At 46.0% G+C, this 27,727-nt stretch overlaps 1 protein-coding gene across 1 annotated transcript; it reads right to left on the bottom strand.

Moving 5' to 3' along the window:
- Positions 1-202: 202 nt before the first annotated feature.
- On the bottom strand, positions 203-27,727 carry LOC123446310 (receptor-like cytosolic serine/threonine-protein kinase RBK2). Its single transcript, XM_045122978.1, has 6 exons — positions 27,569-27,727; positions 26,569-27,491; positions 26,398-26,477; positions 26,114-26,249; positions 25,879-26,031; positions 203-620 (listed from the first exon to the last, which is right to left on the bottom strand). The coding sequence occupies exons 1-6, from the start codon at positions 27,603-27,605 to the stop codon at positions 456-458; spliced, it is 1,494 nt and encodes a 497-aa protein (XP_044978913.1). The 5' UTR covers positions 27,606-27,727; the 3' UTR covers positions 203-455.

The raw sequence follows: 27,727 nt of genomic DNA, 5'->3' as shown, positions 1-27,727 counted from the left end.
ACTTGACACCGATGAATGTATTTTCCTGAATTTAGTTTAGGATTTCCGGCGACGTGCATTTAGCGGGAGGAGACGTTTCCGTCAACTACAAAGGCATTTGTGGTGACTCCATCATTCTCAAGATGGTATGCTGGCTCGGTCTTTGAGAGGTTCACATGGAGATAGGTTGTGCATGCATGCATCCATAGTGAAGAGTGTATATGCGTATATATGAAGGTTTGTGTCTATACCGTGTTACAAATGTTCAACCTTCAATGAAAAACCCTATCAAATTTATTTTAGCTCCTAAAAATATAACCATGTCTCAAACAAGGCCTATGTGTACATCATTTTTCCAGTTCAGCAATCGGTTTTGTGCACAATATGCAATTGATACATATATTTCATAAACATGTGTGCCAAATTAACGTAGATTCTTGACCGATAAAAGATTTAATCTTCTCCTCGGCTACGACCTAGAAGTCGAATGCGAGCGCCTTGTGGCGAGTAATATCGTGGAGGTATGTCCTTGGTGTAGGCGATTCATAGTCGTCTATTTCATGTAGCTCTGTCGTGTTTGCCCTCTCGTGCCCCATAATTTGGTGATGGGTTTTTTGGTCTCCTTGGAGGATTCTTGCAACCTGTACATTAATTTGGAAGCTTTAACACTTGGTAGCCTTACAAAATTCTTGTGAAATTTTTCATAACACAACTTTTTTGTTGGGTTATTTTCCTCACACAACTAAAAGCTTCAAGTAGAAATTAATACATGACTATGCCTACATAATAAAGGTCCTTCATTTCATAAGGCCTATGCACATTTGTAGGCCCATAACTATATTTGAGATGGAGGAAAAAGATTTCCTCATTCCTTAACTAAGCAGAAGATAATTGTAAAAAAACTAGGCAAAAAACATCACAACCTACCGAACATCACACACAAGATACCACAAACACACCTCTACAGAGAGAGCTTGTAGATATAACACATTGACATAATCTTCATCACCTCTCCTTAGACATGCATCATCATCGTCCCTTCTCCCTAAGAATGAACTCTTACTTCATCACTCATGAACATCGACCTAACCTGCTCCAAAGAGGTTATGTGGAGCCACATGAAGATCATGCCAAGGCCCAACACCCACAACGAGGATAACACAACTTTGATTTTGAAGGAGGGCCATGTAGGACAACTATGCAAGGATCGCGTCGTGAATGACCACCGAACGGACCAACTATTGCATGTAATCATCGCCACCAGGACCTCGTCGTCGCAACAACAAACAACCTGGCACGGGCAAATCCCATGGACCCGCCAAAGAAGAGCATACTACGCAACAATTATCGTGCCTCCGTAATAGCTCACAACCATTATCATTGCCACAGAAGATGTATTGCCATCGCCATCGTATTCATCGGTCCCGCTGGGCAATGCCAAAATCCAAAGACAAAGCCCCTAATAAGGGATATGATTCCAAAGTGCCTCCAACGTCCAATTTAATGTATGTTGGGTTACCCGAGATGCTGGGAAATTTGGGGCTAAGAATATGGACTCGATGATTCCAACATGAAGAAAGCTAATTGGGAGTGAAATCATCGTCGCCTCTAGCCACGGTCGAAGACAAGACTTTCTTCTTGGCCAACCTCCTCATCCTGCACACTATCCATCACCAAGCGCTCTAATGACTGTTGGGGCATAGTTTATGCCTAAGTAATTTTGGTGATTGATGACAGTACCGCAAAGGACTAACCATGTGTGTTAAGATTTCAGATAACACACGTCAACGGCACAAGACGACTCGCCCCCCTCTTTCGTGGAACAGAAGCACGGCGTTCTCTACGATTCTCTTTATTTGATTCATAGGAAAGCCGTACTATTAAGAGGGGAACCGTAGTGGAAAGATTTGGCTGGAATCAATCTTGCACACGCACACTTCACCTCTTTTCCCCCTTGCCGGCAACTTTGGAGTGGCTCCCGCCTTGGTGTTTATTTCTTCTTTGCAAATGGTCCCCCAGCGGTAGTACCGCTGGGCCTAGCGGTAGTACTGCTAGCCCTAGCGGTAGTACCGCTGGAGTGCTAGTGGTAGTACCGCCAACGGTAGTACCGCTAGCTCGCGGTAGTACCGCCCCTGGTCAGCGGTAGTACCGCTCCAGGAGCTTAGTACCGCCTACCTAGCGGTTGTACGTGGACGGACCTTTTTGCGAAGAACTTCTTGGCGGTGGTAGTGCTTATGCACTACCAGGGGCCCAGCGGTAGTACCGCTGGAGTGCCAGCGGTAGTACCGCTACAGCCACCGGTAGTACCGCTGCATCCAGCGGTAGTACCGGTAGGCACGGGCTGTGAGTGGGAAAACGGTTGGATTCCCCCCCCCCACTATATAAAGGGCTCTTCTAGCTGTGGAACCCTATCTCTTACCCTCCCAAGCTCCATTGTTGCTCCCTAAGCTCAAAAGTGCCCGATCTCTCTCCCTAGCCAATCAAACTTGTTGATTCTTTAGGGATTGGTTGAGAAGGCCTAGATCCACACTTCCACCAAGAGAAAAGTTGATTCCCCCAACAATCCCTTGCGGATCTTGTTACTCTTGGGTGTTTGAGCATCCTAGACGGTTGAGGTCACCTCGAAGCCACATTCCATTGTGGTGAAGCTTCGTGGTCGTGTTGGGAGCCTCCAAGCTTTGTGTGGAGTTTGCCCCAACCTTGTTTGTAAAGGTTCGGTCGTCGCCTTCAAGGGCACCTATAGTGGAATCACGGTACCTTGCATCGTGCGAGGGCGTGAGGAGAATACGGTGGCCTTAGTGGCTTATTGGGGAGCATTGTGCCTCCACACCACTCCAACGGAGACGTACTTCCTGTCAAAGGGAAGGAACTTCGGTAACACATCCTCGTCTTCATCGGTTCCACTTGTGGTTATCTCTAACCTTTACTTTGTGTATGCTTATGTTGTTGTCTTGTTCTTACTTGTCTTAGTAGTTCTCGTTGTTAGCTTCATTACGGTTCGACCCATTGTTGTTATATTTGTGAACCCGTATGTTGTTTACCCTAACTTGCTAAGACTAATTAAAAAGTGGTCGTTGCCTATTCACCCCCCCCCCTCTAGTCAACCATATCGATCCTTTCAATTTGTATCAGAGCCACGTCTCTTTATTAAGGGTTTCACCACCCGAAGAGTATGGAAGGCGAAGAGGGAATTAACCATGGGCAACCCGAGGCCATGGACTTGACTTTGGTCACAAGAGACGACTTGAATACGGCTATGGACGCCCTCAAGACGTCCTTGACGAACGAAGTCAAGACCATGCTTAAAGAGTTAATTGAGGGATTTAAAAGTCCACCCGAACCGGCGTTAGTGGTTAAACCCACCATCACTGATTCAGAGGCCAATTCCTCTAAGGAAGAGGCTAAAGGTATGCGACCTTCCTCATCTCACGAAAAGGATGGGACTGGAACATATGCCTCAGTTCCACCCCCATGGTCTATGGAGGATCTGTTCCCACACCGCGTCTTAATCCTGTTGGTCCTCCTCCTACGCTTGTGAAAGGTGACTTTGCTAACTGGGTATTTTCTATTAAGTCTCATTTGAATCACAATTCAACAAACTTGTGGAGAGTCATCGAGCAAGGATATTATCCCCATGATCCAAGCAACCTCACTCCAAGAGAAGATGCAGACAATCAATACAATCACTCCGCCTTGTTTATTCTCCAGTCTGCAGTGCCACCTGAAGATCTTCCTCACTTGCGTCCTTTAACTTTGGCCAAGGATTGTTGGGAGCATATTATCGTGTTGTACAAGGGAAGCTCAAGCATTCAACGATCCAACTATGAAGTGATCCTTGATAAGGCCAATGAGTTTGTGATGAAGGAAGACGAGGACCCTCGTGATCTCTATCGGAGGGTGACTGCTATTGCTGTGGCACTCAAGGATCATGGGAGCAAGGATGGGTCAAGCGCAAGTTTCTCAAAGCCATCATGCCTTTCAACAAAGCCATGTCATCTGTCATTCATCAGCGGCCAGACTTCCACTCCATGTCTTCCAGTGAGGTGTTGGATGAATTCATTGCAATGTCAATCATGAACGAAACAGCCGACAATGCACTTGCTCATGTTCGCTCAAAGACAACTTCACCCAACCTTGCACTAAAAGCAAAAGCAATGTTTGAAGAAGAAGAAGAGGATGAGGAAGAGGAGAGCTGCCCTGAAGACACAAAGTATGCCTATCATGAGCACATGGCTCTTGCGTCAAGGCAATTCTGGGGCAACAAGAGGAACTCAAGACCCACCTTCACCAAGAACAACTCGAGTGGATTCAAACCCAAGCAATGAGTGAGGACATGTTATAACTGTGGTAACGTGAGCCACTTCCTGGCCGAATGTCCCTATGAGAAAAGGGAAGACAACGGGGGAAAGCTCATTCGCAAAGACAAAACCAAATCATTTCCAATCAAGAACAACTTTGTGAAGAAACCCCACCCAAAAGGGATGGTGGCCCTTGAAGAGTACCCTTCCGATGATGATGATGATGATGATGATGCAGTGGCAACGGCAACTGTTGCTATTGCCACTACCTCTCCCCAGAAAGTGTCTCTCTTCAACGCCCCCAACGAGAACCACATCACCAAGTGCCTCATGGCAAAAGGTATCAATCAGGTAACTCCCATCATTAAGACCAACATCGCTACTGCTCCTTCATTGCTAAATTGTGTTGATGATAGTGATGTTGGGGAACTTAATGAGCATGATCTTGACAAGTTTTTGTGCACTATTAAGGGAGAATCCAAGAAGCACTTTGTTGCTCTCTTGGAACAACTGGGTGAGGCCACTGACCTCATTGAGTCTCATGAGGAGACCATCTCCGAGCTTCAGGGACACAGTCGTGACTATGCCGATGAAATTGCTGAATTATCTATTGCTCTAGAAAAGGAGCGCACTCTTCGTTTGGCTCTTGAGGAGTCATATAACGATGACTGCACTAAAATGCAAAAGAAACTAGATCATGATGTCGTTCTTACTCGTATGCTTAAGTCTGAAAAGTATTCTCTTGGGGTTGGCCATGACAGACTCAAAGTGGAGTTTGACACACTTGACAAGGCCCACAAGGTCTTGAAAGGTGTTCATTTCTCTCTGAAAGAGTCTCATGATCAACTCCAAGCAAAGCTTACCAAGGAGATCTCTACTTGTCCTCCCTTTGTGTTAATTGATAATGCTTGTGCACCTAATCCCTGTTGTGAGCATGTACATCTTGTGGAGGAAAATGCCAAGTTAAAGGAGAAACTTGAGAAGGGCCTTGTGGCATGCATACAAGGTGAGAAGAGCCTGAACGATATCTTGAGCACTCAAAAAGGTGTTGTAGGAAAGGAGGGACTTGGACTTACCTCCAAGTCAAAAGGTAAAAGGAGGAACAGGAACAAACGATCTCCTACCCTCATGGACGTCTTTGTCAAAGAGGGTGAGGGGACTCAGAAGGTGAACAGGAACAAGGTGGACTATGGAAACCACAAGAAGGGAAAAACCATTCCTACTAACACAGCCGACAAACTCAATTCTTCTTATGTCTTATGTCGTGCTAGTGATGGGCATGTTTATGCCAGATTTGTTGGTTCCTACGATGAGTACATTGAATGGGCTATCTGGGTTCCTAAGACCCTTGTCTCTAACATGAAAGGACCCATTAAAAAAAGGGTACCTAAAACCAAGCCTTGATCTATTGCAGGAGTTTGCTTCCAGTGGGGTGTCATGGTTGCTCGATAGTGGAGCAACAAATCATATGGCCGGAAGCAAGGACTTAGTGGTGGATGTGCATCCTTCTCCATCTATGCCCACCCATGTCCAATTCGCTGATGCATCCTCGTCAAAGGTATTGGGATTTGGTAAGGTGGTCGTCTCTCAAGATTTATCTATTGAGAAGGTCATGCTTGTTGAGTCACTTGCCTACATTTACTTTTGGTTCGTCAACTTGCAATTATGGGTTTTTCCACATTCTTTAATCTTGATACTGTGGTCCTCCTGTGGAGCAAGACTCTTAAAGTAGCCCATGTTGGATATGTCGAAAATGGTCTTTATGTGGTGAACTTCTCAAAGCGACCCACTAAGACCGCGACGTGTTTAATGGCTAAAGTTGATGTGGGCTGGCTTTGGCATCGTCGTTTAGCTCATGTCAATATGAGATCTTTGCAAAGTCTTCTAACACGGGACCATATTCGTGGACTAACAAATGTGAGTTTTGCTAAAGATCGTGTTTGCAGTGCCTGCATTAAAGGAAAGATTCATGAAACTGCTCATCGTCCAACGACTCTCATCTACACTAAGAGGCCATTGGATCTCCTCCATATGGATCTGTTTGGCCCTCCATCATTTGATAGTCTTGGAGGCAGAAAGTACTGCTTGGTGATTGTTGACGATTACTCAAGATACACCTGGGTATATTTCTTCAAAAGGAAGAGTGAAACTCAACAAACTGTCATCAACTTTGCTAATGAAGTTCAACGTCAACATGAAGCAAAGATCTTGATGATTAGAAGTGACAACGGCACCGAGTTCAAGAACTACACCTTGGATGAGTTTCTAGGTGATGAGGGAAGAGAACATCAATATTCAGCACCATATACCCCTCAACAAAATGGCGTGGCAGAAAGGAAGAACCGGACCTTGATAGACGCTGCAAGAACAATGATTGCGGAATTCAAATCTCCATATAACTTTTGGGCAGAGGCCATCAACATAGCTCTATATCCGCAAAGGCTTGAACAAGACTCCTTATGAGATTCTAATTGGAAACAAACCCAATCTCAAGTACTTCCGGGTATTCGGTTGTAAGTGTTTCATTCTCAAGAAAGGTGCACGTTTAGCTAAATTTGATTCTAGAGCACATGAGGGCATCTTTGTTGGTTATGCTACAAACTCTCATGCTTACCGTGTCCTCAACAAGTCCACCGGACTCATTGAGGAGACGTGTAACGTGGAGTTTGATGAAAATAATGGCTCCCAAGTGGAGTAAAGTGGTCTTTGTGATGTAGGTGATGAAATTCCTCCCCAAGCCATAAGAAGAATGGGGATTGGTCAAATACTCCCCATTGAGGAACCCCTTGTGGCTGAAGGAGAAGGAAAATGCTCTACTCAAATGGATCCATCACCTCCACAAGCCCCACACGCTTCCGATGAACAAAGAGAAGACTCACAACAAAATGAACAAGCTCATGGTCAAGATAAATTGCCCAACAATGATGATGTGTGCCATTGTGTTCAAGTTCTCACCCAAGGCTCCGAACCTACTCAGGATCAAGATCAAGTGCAACCGCGAGATCCAGACCAAGTAGAAGCACAAGATCAAGATCAAGAGCAACCACAAATACAAGAACAAACAAGTGAACCTGCTCAAGTCGAAAGTCAAGATGATCAGGATACTGTCTCACAATTCCCTTCTGCAGCACCAACAGCTGGTGCCAAGGGAGGCTCAAGACGCAAGGGCAAGCAAAGTAAACAAGTCGATGCTCCCCTGTTATTCAATGAAGAACTCTTGGAGCATCGAGCAGCCAAGATTGCGAACAAGCTGAGAGTCAAGTCACATCTTATGAAGAATGTACTTGGCAGTTTAAAAAGGGGAGTATCCACCCGTCAACAGATTTGGAATTATTGTGAGCATCACACGTTTGTTTCGTATTGTGAACCTCAATAGGTACAAGAAGCGCTCGATGATGAGGATTGGCTTATGGCCATGCATGAAGAACTTAACAACTTCGAGTGCAATCAAGTCTGGGATGTAGTGCCAAGGCCAACAGAGGAACATAATGTCATCAGGACCAAATGGATATTCAAGAACAAGAAAGATGCCAATGCGATTGTGATTCGAAACAAGCCAAGATTGGTGGCTCAAGGCTACTCCCAAGTCGAGGGTATCGACTACGGTGAAACCTTTGCCCCTGTTGCTCGTCTAGAATCTATTCACATGTTGCTTGCATTCGCTTCTCATCATAACTTCAAATTACAACAAATGGATGTGAAAAGTTCCTTTCTTAATGGTCCTTTAAATGAGTTGGTCTATGTCAAACAACCCCCGGGATTCGAACATCCCAAGCTCCCCAATCATGTGTACAAACTTAATAAGGCACTCTATGGCCTTAAACAAGCCCCACGTGCGTGGTATGAATATCTTACTGAGTTGTTACAAGATCATGGATTTGAAATTGGGAAGATAGATCCCATTCTTTTTACTAAAAGGGTTAAAGGGGATTTGTTCATATGCCAACTATATGTTGATGATATTATCTTTGGCTCTCTTAACATTTCCTTCAATGAAGAATTTGCCGCACTAATGACTGAGAAATTTGAGATGTCCATGATGGGAGAGTTGAAGTTCTTCCTCGGGTTCGAGATTAAACAAGGCCTAGAAGGGACCTTCATCAAACAAGCCAAGTACACACAAGACATGCTCAAACGGTTCGAGCTTGAAGATGTCAAACCGGTCAAGTTCCCCATGCCAACAAGATGCAAGCTTGACAGTGATCCCAATGGTAAAGCACTGGATCAAAAGGTATATCGCTCCATGATTGGATCCCTCCTTTACCTTTGTGCATCTAGACCAGATATTATGTTGAGTGTAGGGATATGTGCACGGTTTCAATACGCACCAAAAGAAAGTCATTATATGGCTGTTAAGCGAATCTTTCGATATTTGGCTCATACCCCAAACTTTGGCCTATGGTATCCCAAAGGAGCAAACTTCAACCTTGTTGGCTATTCTGACTCAGATTGGGCAGGAGATTGTGTGGAGAGGAAGTCAACTTCTGGAGGATGCCAATTCCTTGGTCGCTCACTGGTAAGTTGGTCTTCAAAGAAGCAGAATTGCGTCTCTCTATCATCCACCGAAGCTGAGTATGTGGCAGCTGCAAGTTGTTGTGCACAATTGCTATGGATGAGGCAAACTTTAAAGGATTACGGTGTCACTTGTGACAAAGTGCCTCTTCTATGTGACAATCAAAGTGCCATCAAGATTTCCCTCAACCCAGTGCAACATAGCAAAACCAAGCATATTGACATTCGCCATCACTTCATTCGTGAACATATCAACCTAGGTGATATTGAGGTTCACTTCATCCACACTGAAGAGCAACTTGCACATATTTTCACTAAGCCCCTAGATGAAGCAAGGTTCCGGGAGTTAAGGCATGAGCTAAATATCATTGATTCAAGTAATGTGGATTGAAGCTAGGCACGTTGCACCTTACTATGCATTCTATCTTGTTCTAGATGTAGGCATGGACATAGGGGGAGTGTTGTTCTCTCAATGAACTTTTCCTCCCCCCATTATGCATAAATCAATCTAGTCTTTCACTTTAGCCATTGTCAAATGGCACTTGTGCTTCAAAGACGAGCGTTGGTCATGAACCCAAGGATAATTCTTCGCGGTGTCATACCTTTGTCTCAAACATAGGTGGCCTCGGCCACCGCCCCCCCCCCACCTTTCTCTCATATAGAAGAAAGGATATAAAATGACAAGTCAGTATATCTTGCTGGTGCTATCTTCTTTTTCACTAACTTTTCATTTGCCCACGTTCTTCTCTTCTCCTAGGTCCTGTTGTGACATTTGCAGCGGTACTACCGCCAGGGGTAGCGGTACTACCGCCAGGACCCCGGCGGTACTACCGCCAGGGGTAGCGGTACTACCGCCAGGACCCCAATCTACCATGACCTAACTAGGACATATTTAGGGCTGTCTCAGGGGGAGCGGTACTACCACCAGGGGGAGCGGTACTACCGCCAGGACCCCAGCGGTACTACCGCTGCAGCCAGCGGTACTACCGCCAGGTAGCGGTACTAACGCCAAGACCACAACGATACTACCGCTGGCCCGTACCCCTTGGGCTATATAAAGGAGGGGGAGCCTGTTTCTCCTGCCTCTTTCTTCTTCCTCGAACTCCCCCTATTTGGATCTCTATCCGTGGAGCTCCTTCTCTCCGTTGAGTTGGGGTTTGCTCCACTTCTCCTTCCTCCTCCAAGTGCCATGAACCCCGGTAAAGCTCCTCCCCATCTTCTCTTGGTTGATGTTCTTGTTCTAGGGTTAGGAGCATTGGTGGTTTGGATCCATGTCTTTGATATCGTGCTTTGTTCTTGGATGGCATGAAGGAGTTATTCGAGGGGAGTATAGGTCCTATGAATCTTTTCTTTTATATTGCCATGCCCTAGGATTTACATGTTTTAGATCAAGCACTTGGACTATGTTTGGATTAGATCTAAAACTTGCACTCTCTTGACTAGGCATGTCCTTCTTTAGCTGGTACTTGTGATCCTCATGTGGTTAGGACTGTGGTGGAGTTCTTAGTGATTATACACAGCCCATAGCCCTCGGAAAATCCATGTAGCCATCTCTATGGGTTCTCTTCATATTCAGATCTGAAAAATCAAACCCCTAGCGGTACTACCGCCAGGGGTAGCGGTACCGGTACAACCGCTAGGACCCCAGCGGTACTACCGCCAGGGCAGCAGTACTAGCGCCAGGACCCCAGCAGTACTATCGCCAGGGGTAGCGGTACTACCGCTCTGACCCCAGCGGTACTACCACCAGGAGGATTCTTTGTGTATTCTTTTCATTTGCTTGGCAATGTGTGTTTACTTTTCTGCCTTTTCTTTTCATTGCCTTGACTCCTTTTGTCGCTCCTTTTCAGTGTGTGTTTTGTGTCACAGGTGGTGTTCGCCGCTCGAACCCCCCACGGGACACACAGTCCAAGCATTATCGCAATCGAGAGGCTCTAGAGGGCTCCGCCATTTCACGTCTGCAACCCAAAAAGCAGGCCTTCAAGAAGACCGCTCACAAGGACAAGGGGATCAATGTTCGCACCATGCCCCCTAAGGATTTTCTGCGGTTCCACAACCAAAACCACTATCTCCAAGAGAGGGCTGTGATCAAGAATGTCGAGCATGTTTGGGCAAAGGATCACTGCAGGCTCTATCGTGATATCATCAACCATTTCAAGAAGAGTTTTGTTCCCGTTCAGTGGATTGACCTGGCTCACCTTCAGCGGAACATGGACTACTTTGGTGACGCTCTCTCTCTGATTGACAAGCTGGGCATTAAGGAGATCATCTCCTTCAAGACAGACTTTGATCCCAATGTTGTTGCCCACTTCTATGTCACGGTTCACTTCTTGCCTGATGACGAGCGCTCCCTGGTGTGGATGACTCGGACTCAGAAGATGACTGGTTCCTGGCGTGAATTCATGGCATTCCTCAAGGTTGATTTTCAGGGAGCTGACACTCCACTTGGGTCGCGTCCTCATGCTGCTGCTCCCACTGATAGGGCCTCCGCCAAGGACAGATTGCACCAACTCTATGTGAAGAAAGGTGTGCTCCCCAGGCATCTGGACATCATGCATCGGATCTTCCGCAACACCCTCTTCCCTCGCATTGGCAACTTCGACGAGGTACACGGCTCTCTGGCTGAGATGTTACTGCTTTGTGAGGAGGCTATGACTAAGGAGTCTGCCCCTCTTGATATTTCTGATGTGATGTTCACTGAGCTCTGGAACTGCATCATGATGCGCAAGGTTCCCATCTACGGGCCCTACTTGTTTGCTTATATCCGTCAGAAGTGGCAAGACACCTATCCGCAAGAGGAGTTATACATTCAGGCTGACTACTTTGTTCTCGATCCTGTCAAGCTTCGCGTCAAGGACAAATGGGCCAACCCATCAACTTCATCTCAGCAAGGGCCAGTATCAGACGCACCTGGCTCAGAAGGAGAACCGTCAGGGGCACAAGCGTGTCCTGAGGACACTTGATGTTGACATCTCCAGCGGATCAGAGAACGACGTCACTCCAGAGGCTGCTTGGATGCGGGCTCAAGGTTACCAGTGGTCTGGCGCTGAGGAGGAAGAGGACAATGAAGAGGAGCAGGACGATCCGGATGCTATGGACGAGTCTGGCGATGATGAGGATGAGGAGTAACCACCTGTGGCGTTAGGTCTGCCCCTTTTTGGTGTCTTGTGCCAAAGGGGGAGAGAGTCTAGGAGCTGGATTTGCTTTGAGAGTTGAACTTTGCTTAGCTTTGCTTATCTTTCGTGTTTTGCTTCGAACTTGGTTTGCTTCTATTTTTCTATCTTTCGTGAGACATGAACTTGTGTGAGATTTATTTCCATCATATGTTGTGAGTCATATGCTCCTTATTTTCATATATCTCTATCTTTTTGTTCTCATATTATTCTCTGTGCAAATTCGGTATTGTCATCAATCCACCAAAAAGGGGGAGATTGTTGGGGCATAGTTTATGCCTAAGTAATTTTGGTGATTGATGACAGTACCGCAAAGGACTAACCGCGTGTGTTAAGATTTCACATAACAGACGTCAACGACACAAGACGACTCGCCCCCCTCTTTCGTGGAACAGAAGCACGGTGTTCTCTACGATTCTCTTTATTTGAGTCATAGGAAAGCCGTACTATTAAGAGGGGAACCGTAGTGGAAAGGTTTGGGTGTAATCAATCTTGCACGCGCACACTTCACCTCTTTTCCCCCTTGCAGGCAACTTTGGAGTGGCTCCCTCCTTGGTGTTTATTTCTTCTTTGCAAATGGTCCCCCAGCGGTAGTACCGCTGGGCCTAGCGGTAGTACCGCCGGCCCTAGCGGTAGTACCGCTGGAGTGTTAGTGGTAGTACCGCCAGCGGTAGTACCACCCCTGGTCAGCGGTAGTACCGCTCCAGGAGCTTAGTACCGCCTGCCTAGCGGTTGTACGTGGACGGACCTTTTTGCGAAGACTTTCTTGGTGGTGGTAGTGCTTATGCACTACCAGGGGCCCAGCGGTAGTACCGCTGCAGCCGGCAGTAGTACCGCTGGAGTGCCAGCGATAGTACCGCTGCATCCAGCGGTAGTACCGCTAGGCACGGGCTGTGAGTGGGAAAACGGTTGGATTCCCCCCCCCCACTATATAAAGGGTTCTTCTAGCTGTGGAACCCTATCTCTTACCCTCCCAAGCTCTATTGTTGCTCCCTAAGCTCAAAAGTGCCCGATCTCTCTCCCTAGCCAATCAAACTTGTTGATTCTTTAGGGATTGGTTGAGAAGGCCTAGATCCACACTTCCACCAAGAGAAAAGTTGATTCCCCCACCAATCCCTTGCGGATCTTGTTACTCTTGGGTGTTTGAGCATCCTAGATGGTTGAGGTCACCTCGAAGCCACATTCCATTGTGGTGAAGCTTCGTGGTCGTGTTGGGAGCCTCCAAGCTTTGTGTGGAGTTTTCCCCAACCTTGTTTGTAAAGGTTCGGTCGCCGCCTTCAAGGGCACCTATAGTGGAATCACGGTACCTTGCATCGTGCGAGGGCGTGAGGAGAATACGGTGGCCTTAGTGGCTTATTGGGGAGCATTGTGCCTCCACACCGCTCCAACGGAGACGTACTTCCTGTCAAAGGGAAGGAACTTCGGTAACACATCCTCGTCTTCATCGGTTCCACTTGTGGTTATCTCTAACCTTTACTTTGTGTATGCTTATGTTGTTGTCTTGTTCTTACTTGTCTTAGTAGTTCTCGTTGTTAGCTTCATTACGGTTCGACCCATTGTTGTTATATTTGTGAACCCGTATGTTGTTTACCCTAACTTGCTAAGACTAATTAAAAAGTGTTCGTTGCCTATTCACCCCCCCCCCCTCTAGTCAACCATATCGATCATTTCAATGACCCCCTTTGAGATCCGACTGAATCTAGCCTGTGGAAACCACCTAATCATCAAGTCTCCTCGCTAGCCACATGCACAACCATGAGACGTCAGAGCGAACCCACGAGCGTTGCATGCCCAAACTGGCCAGAACCGTGAGATCCGATGAGAACCACCCGTGTTGCCTGCCGAATAGGATAACCCCACCCACTATGGGGCCATCAATCTGCTGAAGGACTAATCATAGGATCCCGAAATCGGAGACTCCTAGCCATCACAGACACACCACTCCTTAGCCGACCTTCCCCATGGAAGAGAAAGGTCACCTTCACCACGCCCAAGACTACCGCCTCGATGCAACCGCCACTACTAACCGACCACATGTCGATGATTAGCCACCACGAACAGGACCTATGAGGGGCCTAGCAGCAATGAAGGGTGAATGCACGTCATCACCAGGTTGGACTTTGCTGGAGGTGAGCACATGCGGCCGTGAGGAGGAGTGGGAAGGGGTGCATGAAGCCGAGCAAACATGGTAACCACTCGAGTCACCCCGCGGGTTGATATGTCTCTGTGTATCTATAATTTTGACTGTTTCATGCCAATATTCTACAACTTTCATATACTTTTGGCAACATTTTATATTATTTTTGGAACTAACTTACTTATCTAGTGCCCAGTATGAGTTCCTGTTTTTTGTGAGTGTTTTGTTTCGCAAAAATCCATATCAAACAAAGTCCAAACGCGATAAACATTTACGGAGATTTTTTTGGAATATATGTGAATTTTGGGAAGAAGAATCAACGCAACATGGTGCCTGAGGGAGGCGCAAGCTAACACGGCGCAACCCAGGGGGTGGTTGCGCCCTGATAGCTTGTGCCTCCCCCGTAAGTCATTTGGGGCCCTACTTTCGTGTCAAGAAAGATAATTTCCCTATAAAAATTCCCTCAAAATTCCAGCCCGATCATAATTCTAGATCTCCGAATATCTAAGAAACGGTGAAGGGCCAGAAAACAGCAGCAAAAACATGAGATAAACAGAGAGAAAGGTCCAATATCAGAGGGGCTCTTGCCCTCCGGTAGCCATGGCGGCCATGGACGAGAGGGTAAACTCTCCTCCCATCTAGCAGGAAGACCAAAGAAGAAAAAGAAGGAGGGGGCTCTCTCCCCCTCTCCCCCGATGGGGTCGGAGCACCGCGAGGGCAGCCATCATGACGGAGATCTACACCAACAACTTCGCCACTGTCACCACCAACTCTCTCCTCGTCTATGCATCGGTGTAAAACATCTCTTTCTTGTTGTAATCTCTACTTAAACATGGTGCTCAATGCTATATATTATTATCCAATGATGTGTGGATATCCTATGGTATTTGAATAGATTTCTTTTGTCCTATGGGTTGATTGATGATAGTGATTGGTTTCAGTTGTATGTTTTATATTGGTGTTGTCTTATGGTTTAATATGTTCATGATTCTCTTATAGTGGGTGGCTAGAGTGACAGAAGCTTACACCCGAGTAAGGTGGTTGTTTTTGTATGAGAGTAAAGAGGACTTGATGTTTAATGCCATGGTTGAGTTTACCTTAATAATTTCTAGTAGTTGCAGATTCTTGTTAAAGGTCCAATCATAAGTTTATGTAAACCAAGTAAGAAAAATATGTTATTGTATGCCTCTCCCTCATATAAAACTCCAATAACGATTACCGATATAGTTACCAATTGTCTAGAGACAAATCTTTCTCTTGCACTACAAAATGATTTCTACAAAACAACTAACTAATTAGTCGTGTCTAAATAGTCCCTAACTTTTATTTACTCTCTCGTTATTTTCTTACAAAACTAACTATTACTCCTACTAAGTAGTTCTAGTTTCCTTCCCGTAAAGTAGTTTTTACTTGTTCTAGGTAAAGTAAGCATTGGCATATGTAGAGTTATATCAGTGGTCAATAGAACTTGGGAGAATATTAATTCTACCTTTATCTGGTTGGTTCAACACTCTTACTTATCGAAAAAGGCTACAAACGATCCCCTGCACTTGTGGTTTATCAGGGGTGAGCGACACAATGGTTTTGTGCGTGTGTATGTGTGTGTGGTAGATATATAATTTGAACATCGTAATACATACTGTATACTATAAATATACCAATAAACACTATGAGTCATGTATTTTTGGGATTTTTTACGTTACATCATACTGCACAATATGACATGTAAGTTTTAGTTGATCAAAACATTAATATTGGCTCTCTGAGAGTTGGGTTTAAGAACATACTGATAATTTTAATCCTAATGAATCGAATTACTAAATTGACACATATCGCCTTCCCCACGCCGCCTTTTTGCCTTCACTAGACAGCCGCTTGCTCACATGCCGCACGCCCTCGCCTGTGTCAAGCCCAAGGACGGTCATAGTACACCAACGTTGTTGCTAGAAAACTAGCAGTCCTTGGCGGCCTCGGCTCCACGGTCATGGACATTAGCAACTCTGCAAGTTCTTCATCAATCCAATGTGTCACATGCGTGAGTTTTCCTGTGCGCGCATGTGTCTTCCAGCGGAATACACCCATGATGCATTTGGTAGCATGCAGGAGGCCCAACAAGGCCCACACGATGCACAACTCATGTGCTTAGTAGGCTGGGTTGCTCCAGAATGTTGGCATGCACGATGTTTTAACCACTCCCATGTCAGGTTGAGAACATACGGCCGACTTGTTCGTTCTTTCTGAACCAAGCTCGAGCGACACAACAGAGTGCACATGGGTGGCTCGAATGACGCAACCTAGTGCAAGCGTGGTATGTGGTGCAGGTGTCCGCTGCTGGCATGTGTTTGCATGTATGCTGATGATGTTTCTTGTGCGTGTATGAATGTGTATGTTTATGTTGCGTGTGCATGCACAACCATGACTCAGGACCAGGGTGGTGGATCTCGGCAACATATCCACCAACATTATCGTCATTCTCATCCATGCCGTCATCTATTTCTGCATCCTCATCGTCGATGTCATGGGTGTGCATGTATACACCGCCTAGCTACCTCGGATGTTGTGGTCGTAGACGGACAACTCCTACCGCGAGCGCTAGAAGAAATAAGAAGAAGGAAGGAAAAAGAACATGAAGGGAGACTTTTATCTCGGGTCCATTCGTTTGAGTTAAATTTGAGAAATCGGTTAAGTCCAACCACTGTTAAAGAAGTAAAATTATAAGGACTTGAATATAAGGGTATGTTTCCTTGTGTAAATTATAAGGACTAATTAGTAAAAATGTATTATGTCCACCTAAAAGTCAAGGGGGGCTTGGAATAGGATCTTGAGATTCTCTCTTCTTAGTAAATAGGCATACAAATTATTCACTAAGAATGGAGTGTGACAATCATTGCTAGTAAGTACGTGCGTTCGAAAGCCATTTATCAAGTTTATTGAAAACCCAGTAATTCACATTTTTGGTATCGCGTCATGAAGGTCAATGAGTTATTTTTCCAATTTGGCTCTTTTTCGGTTAGGGATAGTTCTCATGTGAGATTCTAGGAGGACACCTGGTTGGGTGCGACACCACTAATGGTGCCATACCTTAGCCTGTACCGGGTTGTTAGACAAAAGTTCATCATAATTGCACAAGTTTTGGGGAAAAAAACCTTGATATTTCTTTCAAAGGGACCTCTTAGTGCTTCGCCTTGATGCATGGAGTGAATTACACACCTGTGTGGAGGTCATTCATTTGTCAAACGAATGTGACGAGTTTAAGTGGAACTTGCATTAAAACATCAGGTTTTATGTAAAGTCCTTGTATGATGCACTTACTCACTGTGATGTTCCAACTGGAACAGAAAATAGAAGCTCGAAACACCTCTTCGTGTAAATATATTCCTCTGGTTTTGACATAAAGGGGTGATTTTAACTAGAGATAACCTGGCACATCGCAATTGGCAGGATAGCAAAATATGTGACTTCTACAAACATGACAAATCTATTTAACACTTATTCATCTAGTGTAAATTTGATTGTGGAGTGTGAACCATAGTCCAAGTAGCTTGAAATCTTTACCCCACATAATGAATGTAACATATTCGGTAACTGGTTATAGGGCATTGATACACAATTTTCTAAACATGTGCTTGTGGGCGTGGCTGATTTATGTTGAGCATTGTGGCTTATCAGAAATGCTATGGTTTTTTAATAATAAATATAAATGTGTTTCATCTCATGTGCGGATTATACATGCATGTGTGAGATGCGTCTGTAGCTAGTATGTTGCGTAGAGGCCGAAGGACAAAGGCCTTTTTATGATAGTGTCTACCCGGTGGAGTATACTGTCACGGAGATTTTCTCCCTCCCCCTCCATGGATAGTGGTGTAATTTCTGGATTGGTTCTAGCCCATCTTAGGCTGGACTAATTTATGATTGTTGTAAATTTATTTTTTATTTCAGATTTTCTGGTGTGCCATGGTATGTACAAGCTGGGCATTTCTTTCAGTGGCATTGCACCATCTTTTCAGATCATTGAATGAAATGATCTTTATCGAAAAGTGAGATGCTCTTCGAATATGAGAGATGATTTTTAGGACCATGCGATTTCCATTCGTTCCACGTGCGGATCTGGGCCACTTTTGTGTTCAACTTTTGTGTTAGATCTTAACTTGTCCAGGCTCACGTTAACCTATCTGCTTATAAGCGAACCCTAGGCCTGCATGGACTACCTTTTTTATTTCACACTAGATGGGCTGGCACACGTCTCTAGACAAAGGCGGAGCTTGAGAAAACAACATGGAGGGGCAACGGGCTTGAGAGGGGGCAAACATAATTAATTTTAGCTGATTTTAGTGAAAACTAAGCCTAATAAAAACGTAGTTAGAATTGATTTTTTCAGATGGTGGGGGCATGGCCTAGGTTGTTGAAATCTATGATGGGCCTTAGGCCCATAAGACAATTTCAGAAATCTTCAAGGGCCCATGTAGGTGGTGGCATGACAAGGTGGTGATGGGCAGTTTAGTCGAAGAAGTTGGACCTCTTTATAAGGGTCTCTCTTCTACATGCTATTGGAGAGTGAGAAGAGAAGAGGCCCTCGCGCACTCCTCCTCCGCCGCCCGCCTCGCCACGTTGTGCCTCGTCACGATGCGACGCGACGCGGGTTGTGGGAATGAGCCGAGCCGAGCTCATACCTACGCGCTTATTTTTGCCGGTCAGGAACGAAGAATACATAATCGATGCGTCATGATCTGAGACATCAGATCGTGGGTTGTTATAGACTCAGACGTGGGTTTAGCCCACGTCTCTCCACCTGGCCGCCTATATAAGCAGGGCCAATGCCAACCCTAGCCGTCACGAGATCGGATCGCCTCTGCCTAACACGCTCGTTCCTTTGCTGCTGTTGCCGCCGCCGACTCCGTCTCATTCACCGCATACACATTCGACGGGAGAGCAAGACTCCAAAATCCCGCCTCTCCGGATCCTGTACGGGACAGGGGCGATTAGGTTTTTGGGGAGAGATCACGCGACTGCTCGCCTCCATCCATCTGCTTCGTCTACGTCCGCGTCGCCCTCGTCATCGCCATGTCTTCACCAAATGAAGCCGACCGTCTCTCCCGCGAGAAGGCCGAAGCCGAGAAGAAGGCGGCAGAGGTGCTGCTGCCTCCATCGCTGCTCCTATGCCCAAGTGGCCAATATGAGTGTATAACTCGTTTATCCCGCTCCTGTTTATTTTAGCCCTAGTAGTACTAGCTATATGCTTAGATAGTTTTGCTATATGCATAATATTTGCTAGTCTGCTCCGTGATCAGTATGTCATGAACTAGTCCATCCCATGTTAGTAATTATTTCGTGGATTTACCTATTTGTAAAATTGCCTATTTACTCAACAATCCAAAAACCTAATGTGTGTAGGAATTTTTCAAGTAATGGTTTTGCTGCTGCACTGAAATCGGATAAGTTTACCGGTCCTTATTTCAAGCGTTGGCAAACGAGAACCACCTTATGGCTAACGGCTATGAACGTGTTCTGGGTAGCCGGTGTCACTCCTACGGAACGATCACTCTTGAACAGGAGAAGGCGTTCGTGGAGGCCACCGTCCTATTCCTTGAAGCGGTTATAAGCGTGATTGGAGATAAGCTGGGTGATGCATATTTACATATGCATGTTGCCAAAGAGCTATGGGGGCACTCGAATCTAAATTCGGGGCCACTAACGCTGGGAGCGAGATGTATGTTATATAGCAGTTCCGTGATTACAAAATGTTTGAAAACCGTTCTGTACTGAAACAAGCTCATGAGATAATATGCATTGCTAAAGAACTTGAGGTTCTAAAGTGCGATTTACCAGGCAAATTTGTTGCGGGGTGTATAATCGCTAAATTCCCTAATTCCTGGAGGAAATTTGCTACCACTCTGAAACATCACAGGCGTGAATTGTCAATAGAGGATATCATCGTCCATCTGAGTATTGAGGAGAACTCGGGAGCAAAGGACTCGCACGAAAAAATGGTCGAAGGTCCTTCTGCTGTCAACATGGTACATCGTCAGAGGAACTTCAATTCCCACAAGCCCAAGGGGAAGAATTCTGTCCAATAGAATACCGACTTTGAGAAGAAGGATAAGAAGACCTTTAATAAGAACAAGAAGAAAGATGGCTTCTTCAAGTACAAGAAGCCAGGGCAAGACTCCAAGTCTGCCAATATGATTGTGAGCAACAATGAAAGTGGTGCATCTGGGTATGGTAATTTGTTTAGTGTATTTTCGGTTTGTCAACCTTCCGATTGGTGGGTAGACACAGGTGCAAATATTCATCTGTGTGCTGACATATCATTGTTCTCTTCTTACCAGGTCACAGGCCGAGGGTCCGTACTGATGAGGAATGGCGCGGGTGCTTCTGTTCTTGGTGTTGGCACGGTCGGTCTGAAGTTTACTTCGGGAAGGATCGTGCAGCTGAAGAACGTGCAGCATGTCCCCGCCATCAAGAAGAATCTCGGTAGTGGCTCCCTTATGTGTAGAGATGGGTTTAAGTTGGTCTTCGAGTCTAATAAAGTAGTTGTTACGAAATGTGGACTTTTTGTTGGAAAAGGTTATGAATGAGGAGGTCTATTCCGCCTTTCCCTTGCAGATTTTTGTAATAAAGTCGTGAACAATATTCATTCGAGTGTTAATGAATCTGAAGTTTGGCATTCACGTCTTTGTCACATAAGTTTCGATGTTATGTCGCTTCTAGCAAAACTGAATTTAATCCCGAGTTTCACTTTAGCCAAAGGTTCTAAGTGTCATTCGTGTGTGCAAGCAAAGTAACCTTGCAAGCCTCACAAGGCTGCAGAGGAGAGGCACTTGGCGCCATTAGAACTCATACATTCTGATCTTTGTGAGATGAATGGTGTGTTGACTACAGGTGAAAATAAATATTTCATGACATCGATAGATGATTCCACTAGATATTGCTATGTGTATCTGTTAAATACTAAAGATGAGGCTCTACACTACTTTAAGATCTATAAGGCAGAAGTTGAGAATCAACTTGAAAATAAAATTAAACGAGTCTGTTCTAATCGTGGTGGAGAGTACTTCTCAAACGAATTTGATTCTTTTTGTGTGGAACACGACATCATTCATGAGAGGACGCCTCCCTATTCACGCCAGTCAAACGGGGTTGCCGAGCGGAAAAACCGTACTCTAACTGATTTGGTTAACGCCATGTTAGATACATCGGGTTTATCCAAGACATGGTGGGGGAGGCTTCATTGACTGCGTGTCATGTCTTGAATAAGGTTTCTACAAAATATAATGAGGTCACTCCCAATGAGGAGTGGTCAAAGAGAAGGACGACGCTCTCATACTTACGTACTTGGGGCTGCTTGGCGAAAGTAAATGTACCGATCCCCAAAAAGCGTAAGCTTGGACCAAAGACCATGGACTGTGTTAATTTTGGTTACGCTAACAATAGCGTTGGCTATAGATTTTTAGTAGTGAAATCTGAGGTACCTGACGTGAAAGTCGGTACAATTATGGAGTCGAGGGATGCTACATTCTTTGAGGACATTTTTCCCATGAGAGATATGCAAAGCACTTCTAGACGGTAACCTGAGGAAACTCCTGAGCCTGCCATTCCTATGGAAAATTATGAACAAACACATGATGAAAATCCTGAGGAGGATGATGAGGAAACCCTTGGTAGGGGCAAGAGACAAAAGACTGCAAAGACCTTTGGTGATGATTTCTTCGTATACCTCGTGGATAATAATCCCACTTCTATTTCAGAAGCGTATGCGTCTCTAGATGCTGATTACTAGAAAGTTGCGGTTCGTAGTGAGATGGATTCGATCATGGCTAATGGGACATGGGAAATTACTGATCGTCCCTATGGTTGCAAACCATTGGGATGCAAGTGGGTGTTCAAAAGGAAGCTTAGGCCCGATGGTACGATTGAAAATTACAAGGCTAGGCTTCTGGCCAACGGCTATGCCCAGAAAGAAGAAGAAGATTTCTTTGATACTTATTCACCTATGGCTAGACTGACCACCATTCGAGTACTACTCTCATTGGCGGCCTCACATAGTCTTCTCGTTCATCAAATGAACGTTAAGACGACTTTCCTGAATGGAGAGCTAACGAGAAAATCTATATACAACAGCCAGATGGTGTGGCTTTGTGATAGATGGTCAGGAAGGAAAGGTGTGTAAGTTGCTGAAATCTTTATATTGTCTGAGACAAGCACCTATGCAATGGCATGAGAAGTTTAATACAACTCTCACATCTGTTGGCTTTGTTGTTAATGAAGCTGACAAATGTGTATACTATCGCCATGGTGGGGGCGAAGGAGTTATATTGTGCTTGTATGTTGATGACATACTGATATTTTGAACCAACCTCAAAGTGATTGAGGAGGTTAAGTCTTTTCTGTCTCAAAACTTTGAGATGAAGGACCTTGGGGTGGCTCATGTTATCTTGAACATCAAGCTTTTGAGAGATGATGAGGGTGGGATTACACTTCTGCAATCCCACTATGTTGAGAAGATTTTGAGTCGCTTTGGATATTCAGACTGGAAAATTTCTCAAACACCATGTGGTCCTAGTGTGCTGATTCGAAAGTTAAAAGGCACACCTATAGACTAATTGAGATTATCTCAAATTATTGGTTCACGTATGTATCTAGCTAGCGCAACGGGGCCTGACATCGCGTTTGTTGTGAGAAAATTTAGCTGGTTTGTTGCCAATCCGGGCGATGTTCATTGGCGTGCTGTTGAAAGAATTATGCGCTACTTGAAAGGTACTATCAACCACGGACTTCACTATATGGGATACCCATCGGTACTTGAAGGGTATAGTGATGCGAATTGGATCTCTGATGCTAATGAGATGAACGCCACTACGGGGTATATGTTTACTCTTGGAGGTGGTGCTGTTTCCTGGAAGTCTTGCAAGCAAACGATCTTTACGAGATCGACAATGGAAGCAGAATCAACAGCATTAGACACATCTAGTGTCAAAGCAGAATTTTTTCGAGATCTTTTGATGGACTTGCCTGTGATTGAGAAGTCGGTTCCGGCTATCCCTATGAACTGCGATAATAAGACAATAATTGTCAAAGTGAAGAGTTCAAAGGACAATATGAAGTACAATAAACATATAAGAACGAGATTAAAGTCTGCCAGACGTTTGAGAAACTCTGGAGTGATAGCGTTGGATTACATCCAAACGGCTAAGGATCTCGCAGATCCCTTTACTAAAGGGCTATCACGTGTTGTGATAGATAGTGCATTGAGGGAGATGGGTATGAGACCCACATGAGTTGCCATGGCAGTAACCCAACCTATATGATTGGAGATCCCGTGAAGTAGGGCATGTGAAAACAATCATGTGGTGAACTGGGGACAATAACTTTACTAACCCACTCCGTTGGAGATGCAATACTCTCGGATACTGTATGGTAGGATGACTATTGTCTTAATGTGTTCTAAAGCTTATGTGTAAGCAAGATGCTGTCCTACAGAGCGATCTTTGGAGGAAGACACCTATATGAGCCCGACTGCTGGTCACATTCTATGAGATTGGGGTGATCTTTAGTAAACACATGAATAGGCTAGGAGTGTGACTAATATGCTCCGCCCGAGGGGTCAACCTTCGATAGCCTAGTACTAGTAAGATTTGTGGTGAAGCTTCTTGACGCCAAACTAAGAATTCAAGGCATAGTCCATTGTTCAGTTGTAAATGGGTGTAGCTGCGTGCTCTAGGTGAAGCTCAACCTTAACAGGTCTTCACTGAAATGCTGCTATGTCAAAACAGTGATTCGACCGAAGGAACACAATGTGCCCTTGAGATCTGGTGGGGGATTGTTGAAATCTGTGATGGGCCTTAGGCCCATAAGACAATTTCAGAAATCTTCAAGGGCCCATGTAGGTGGTGGCATGACAAGGTGGTGGTGTGAAGTTTAGTCCCACCCCGCTAGTGGAGAAGAAGTTGGACCTTTTTATAAGGGTCTCTCTTCTACATCCTATTGGAGAGTGAGAAGAGAAGAGGCCCTCATGCACTCCTCCTCCGCCGCCCGCCACGCCACGCCATGCCTCGTCACGACGCGACGCGGGTTGCGGGAATGAGCCGAGCCGAGCTCATACCTACGCGCTTATTTTTGTCGGTCAGGAACGGAGAATACATAATGGATGTGTCAGGATCTGAGACGTCGGATCGTGGGCTGTTATCGACTCGGACGTGGGTTTAGCCCACGTCTCTCTACCCGGCCGCCTATATAATAAGCAGGGCTAACGCCAACCCTAGCCATCACGAGATCAGATCACCTCTGCCTCATGCGCTCGTTCCTTTGCTGCCGCCGCCGCCGGTGACTTCGTCCCATTCACCGCATACACGGTCGACGGGAGAGCAGGCCTCCGAAACCCCGCCTCTCCGGATCCTGTATGGGAGAGGGGTGATTAGGTTTTTGGGGAGCGATCACGCGACTGCTCGCCTCCATCCGTCTGCTTCGTCTACGTTCGCGTCGCCCTCGTCATCGCCATGTCTTCACCAACCGAAGCCAACTGTCTCGTCCGCGAGAAGGCCGAAGCCGAGAAGAAGGCGACAGAGGATGTTGTCGCCGCCACCGCTGCTGCATCGGCCAAGTGGTCGATCGGAGGGTATAACTCGTTTATCCCGCTCCTGTTTATTTTAGCCCTAGTAGTACTAGCTATATGCGTAGGTGTTTTGCTATATGCGTAGTATTTGCTAGTCTGCTCCTTGATCAGTATGTCATGAATCTAGTCCATGTCATGTTAGTAATTATTTCGTGCATTAACCTATTCGAAAAATTATCTATTTACTCAACACAGGTTGGCCCCACCAAGCTTCCCCACTCTCTCTATGTAGATACCTATCACACCTACGCACAGAAATGGCAATTTATCATGGATAGCAACTACAAAAGAATTATTTCAAAGTCTTTGATAAGCGTATGTGTTCTAAAAGTGTCTAGATTTTTCAAAAACTGAATAGCAGTATGTTACGTGAGAGGAATCTAGCGTGTACCCATAATACTTTCAATAGAATATTAAGTAGAAAATTAGTACTGATATTTTGGAAAAAGAGGTGTACACACATCAACATGAAAAAATCTAGATATTATTAGCTCTGCTATATGTCTGATCAGCAGGTCATCAATCATGTACAGGAAAATTGTAAGTTTCATGGGAATAAAATAAAAGAAAAAAAGAGTTGCAGATATAACTATGAAAAATTATTTATGCACAAATTATCTTGAACGTACTTTCAATTGCATAGCATTTCCTTGCCTACTTCATTCATGTGTTGGAGACAAAGCTCCAAGCAATAAGCAATAGTGAACAGTGCTTGTGCATGGGAGACGACATTTAATTGGTCAATGCAACATGACCATTTTATTAGCTATGGTGTAGCACCAAATTGGATTACTTAGCACATGTAGGGCTTCTAACCCTCACTAAACTGTCCCGCCATCGTCCTAAACAGTTCCCGCCATGCAATGCTTTACCCACGATGCGCAGTGTATTGAAATGAGTGGTTTTGAGCGTGGGTTCGGGTGAACCATGGTCCCACACAACATTTTCGAATACACTACCCGAATTCTCCTCTAGTATTATGATATCTGGGTCACTGAATCACATAAATAAGTGAGTCAGATTTACTTGTTGTACACGCTAAAATTTTATGATACATAACTCATTAAGAGTAATCAGTTTCTATAGAGTTTTATACAGGCCATTAGTCAAATGACATATGTGGACCTTACTTATAAATCGGAAGAAAAGAAGGGCTAGAACAAGAAATACCTGGCTCATCCGTGGCCTTTGGGACGGCGAGGCGTGTATGCAGAGTTGGGCGGCGTGCGTGACGCGGCGGAGCTGCTCCTCGTCGTATCGACCTCCTAGAGCGGGATCGACCATCTTCAAGACCTCGTCCTTGCTGCTGAGGAACGACCGCACCTACAAAACATGAGATTCATCAATGGTGATGAAAGCTGTTGGATGCACGCCCATGATGCTTTGAACGCTGAAACAAGCGGACCCATGCAACGAGGCTGAAGTTTTTGCCGTCAATGGCGCGCCTGCCGGTGAGGAGCTCGAGCAGCACGACGCCGAAGGCGAACACGTCAGTCTTCTCGTTGAAGATCCCGTGCGTGGTGTACTCAGGCGGCACGTACCTGTACATGCATCAGCATCTCATAGGATTTAACTAATTCATTCATTCGTGTTACTTCAACTCGATCCCAACCAGTCAATTTATCGACGATGATTAAAATTGGCGTGATTGTGAATGAGACTGATAAACAGACCGACCGACCGACCGACCCAAATGTGCCTTCGAAGATAGTCACTTGGTAGTGCGTCAGCTTGTCCGGCAGCCACTTTGCTAGCCCAAAGTCACATATCTGAAGCACGCACGGGAATAACAACCAAATTAACACACACAAGATCACATAAGTACTTTCTGTATCACGCAATATCCAATGTTTGCATTACCAGTGGCTCGTAGTCGTCTTGGAGCAGGATGTTGGCGGGCTTGACGTCCCGGTGCACGATCCTCCTGGCGCACCGCTCGTGGAGGTACTCCAGCCCGCTGGCTGCGCCCAGGGCCACCTTGTACCTCGCTTCCCACGGCATGGCACCCTCCTCGCCGTCGCCAGCCCCGCCGTGGAGCCTTCGGGAGAGGCATCCCAGGCGGGAGAAGGGGAACACCAGGTGCTCGCCGCCCTCCAGGCCCACGCCCACCAGCCTCGCCACATTCGGGTGGCGTACGTTCACCGCGTGCCCAAGCTCCGACAGGAAGCTCTCCATGCGGTCATTCTCCGTCGCAGACAGCTTCTTCACGGCGACCAGCTGCCCGTCCGGCAGGAGGCCGCGGTACACCTTGGCGTGCCCACCCCTGCCCACCACGTTCTCCTTGCTGAAGTTGCGGGTGGCCTTCCTGAGCTCCGATAGCGAGAAGGTCCGGAAGGATAGCCTCAACGCACACAGGTCGTGCTGTTCCACGTTCACCTGCCCCGCCGACGGCCACCGCCACTTGCCGCTGCTGCGGATGCTCAAGCTCCGGAGCTTCGACGACATGGTTGACGGGATGACGGTGGAGAGGCGGCGTTTGGTCCTTGATCTCCACGCCTCCATGACGCCCTTCCACGCGGCTGGAGGCCCGTCGTTCTGCGACGACGCGGGCGTGGACGGCACCGTGTACGCGGCGACAGCGCCCGTCGTCGTACTCGTTGTCGACGACGATCCCATCGTGCAGCTGGTGCCGTCCGTCATTGCGGCAGCATCAACGTCGCTCGACGTCGTGTATCCCTCGAGGACGCTTCTCGGGGAGACCAGATCGTCGCCGCTCTCTCGCGATGGCTTGTCGTTGTCGACACCACCGCAGCCGTTCTTACTGGGCATGCACACGGCCGCAGCTGCTGAATCGTCGAGAGGTCAAATCCATGGCGTGTGAGAAAGGAAAGTAGAACCAATCAATCAAATCCATTCCTACATTTGTACGAAGAATCATTTCGCGGCTCCGTCGCCATGGAATCTTTGGCTCTTTTAGTACTTGCTTTGTCTAATTCGTCGAGGCGCAACTCCTTGGTCCATCCATCGTCAAGCAGATTTTGCAACTCGTCGGCATGAAAAAATATGGTTTCTTCCTTTT

Source organism: Hordeum vulgare, chromosome 4H (assembly GCF_904849725.1).
Source record: "Hordeum vulgare subsp. vulgare chromosome 4H, MorexV3_pseudomolecules_assembly, whole genome shotgun sequence".
Lineage (NCBI taxonomy): Eukaryota > Viridiplantae > Streptophyta > Magnoliopsida > Poales > Poaceae > Hordeum > Hordeum vulgare.
This window is presented reverse-complemented; position numbering and strand designations above follow the sequence as displayed.

What these genes read in the sequence shown, in the direction of transcription:
- LOC123446310 (XM_045122978.1), bottom strand. Translation starts at nt 27,605, where the DNA reads ATGGCGACGGAGCCGCGAAATGATTCTTCGTACAAAT. An exon ending in AAGACGACTACGAGCCACTG is followed by an intron (nt 26,478 to 26,568) that starts GTAATGCAAACA and finishes TGCGTGCTTCAG; the next exon opens with ATATGTGACTTTGGGCTAGC. An exon ending in ATCTTCGAAGGCACATTTGG is followed by an intron (nt 26,250 to 26,397) that starts GTCGGTCGGTCG and finishes ATGCATGTACAG; the next exon opens with GTACGTGCCGCCTGAGTACA.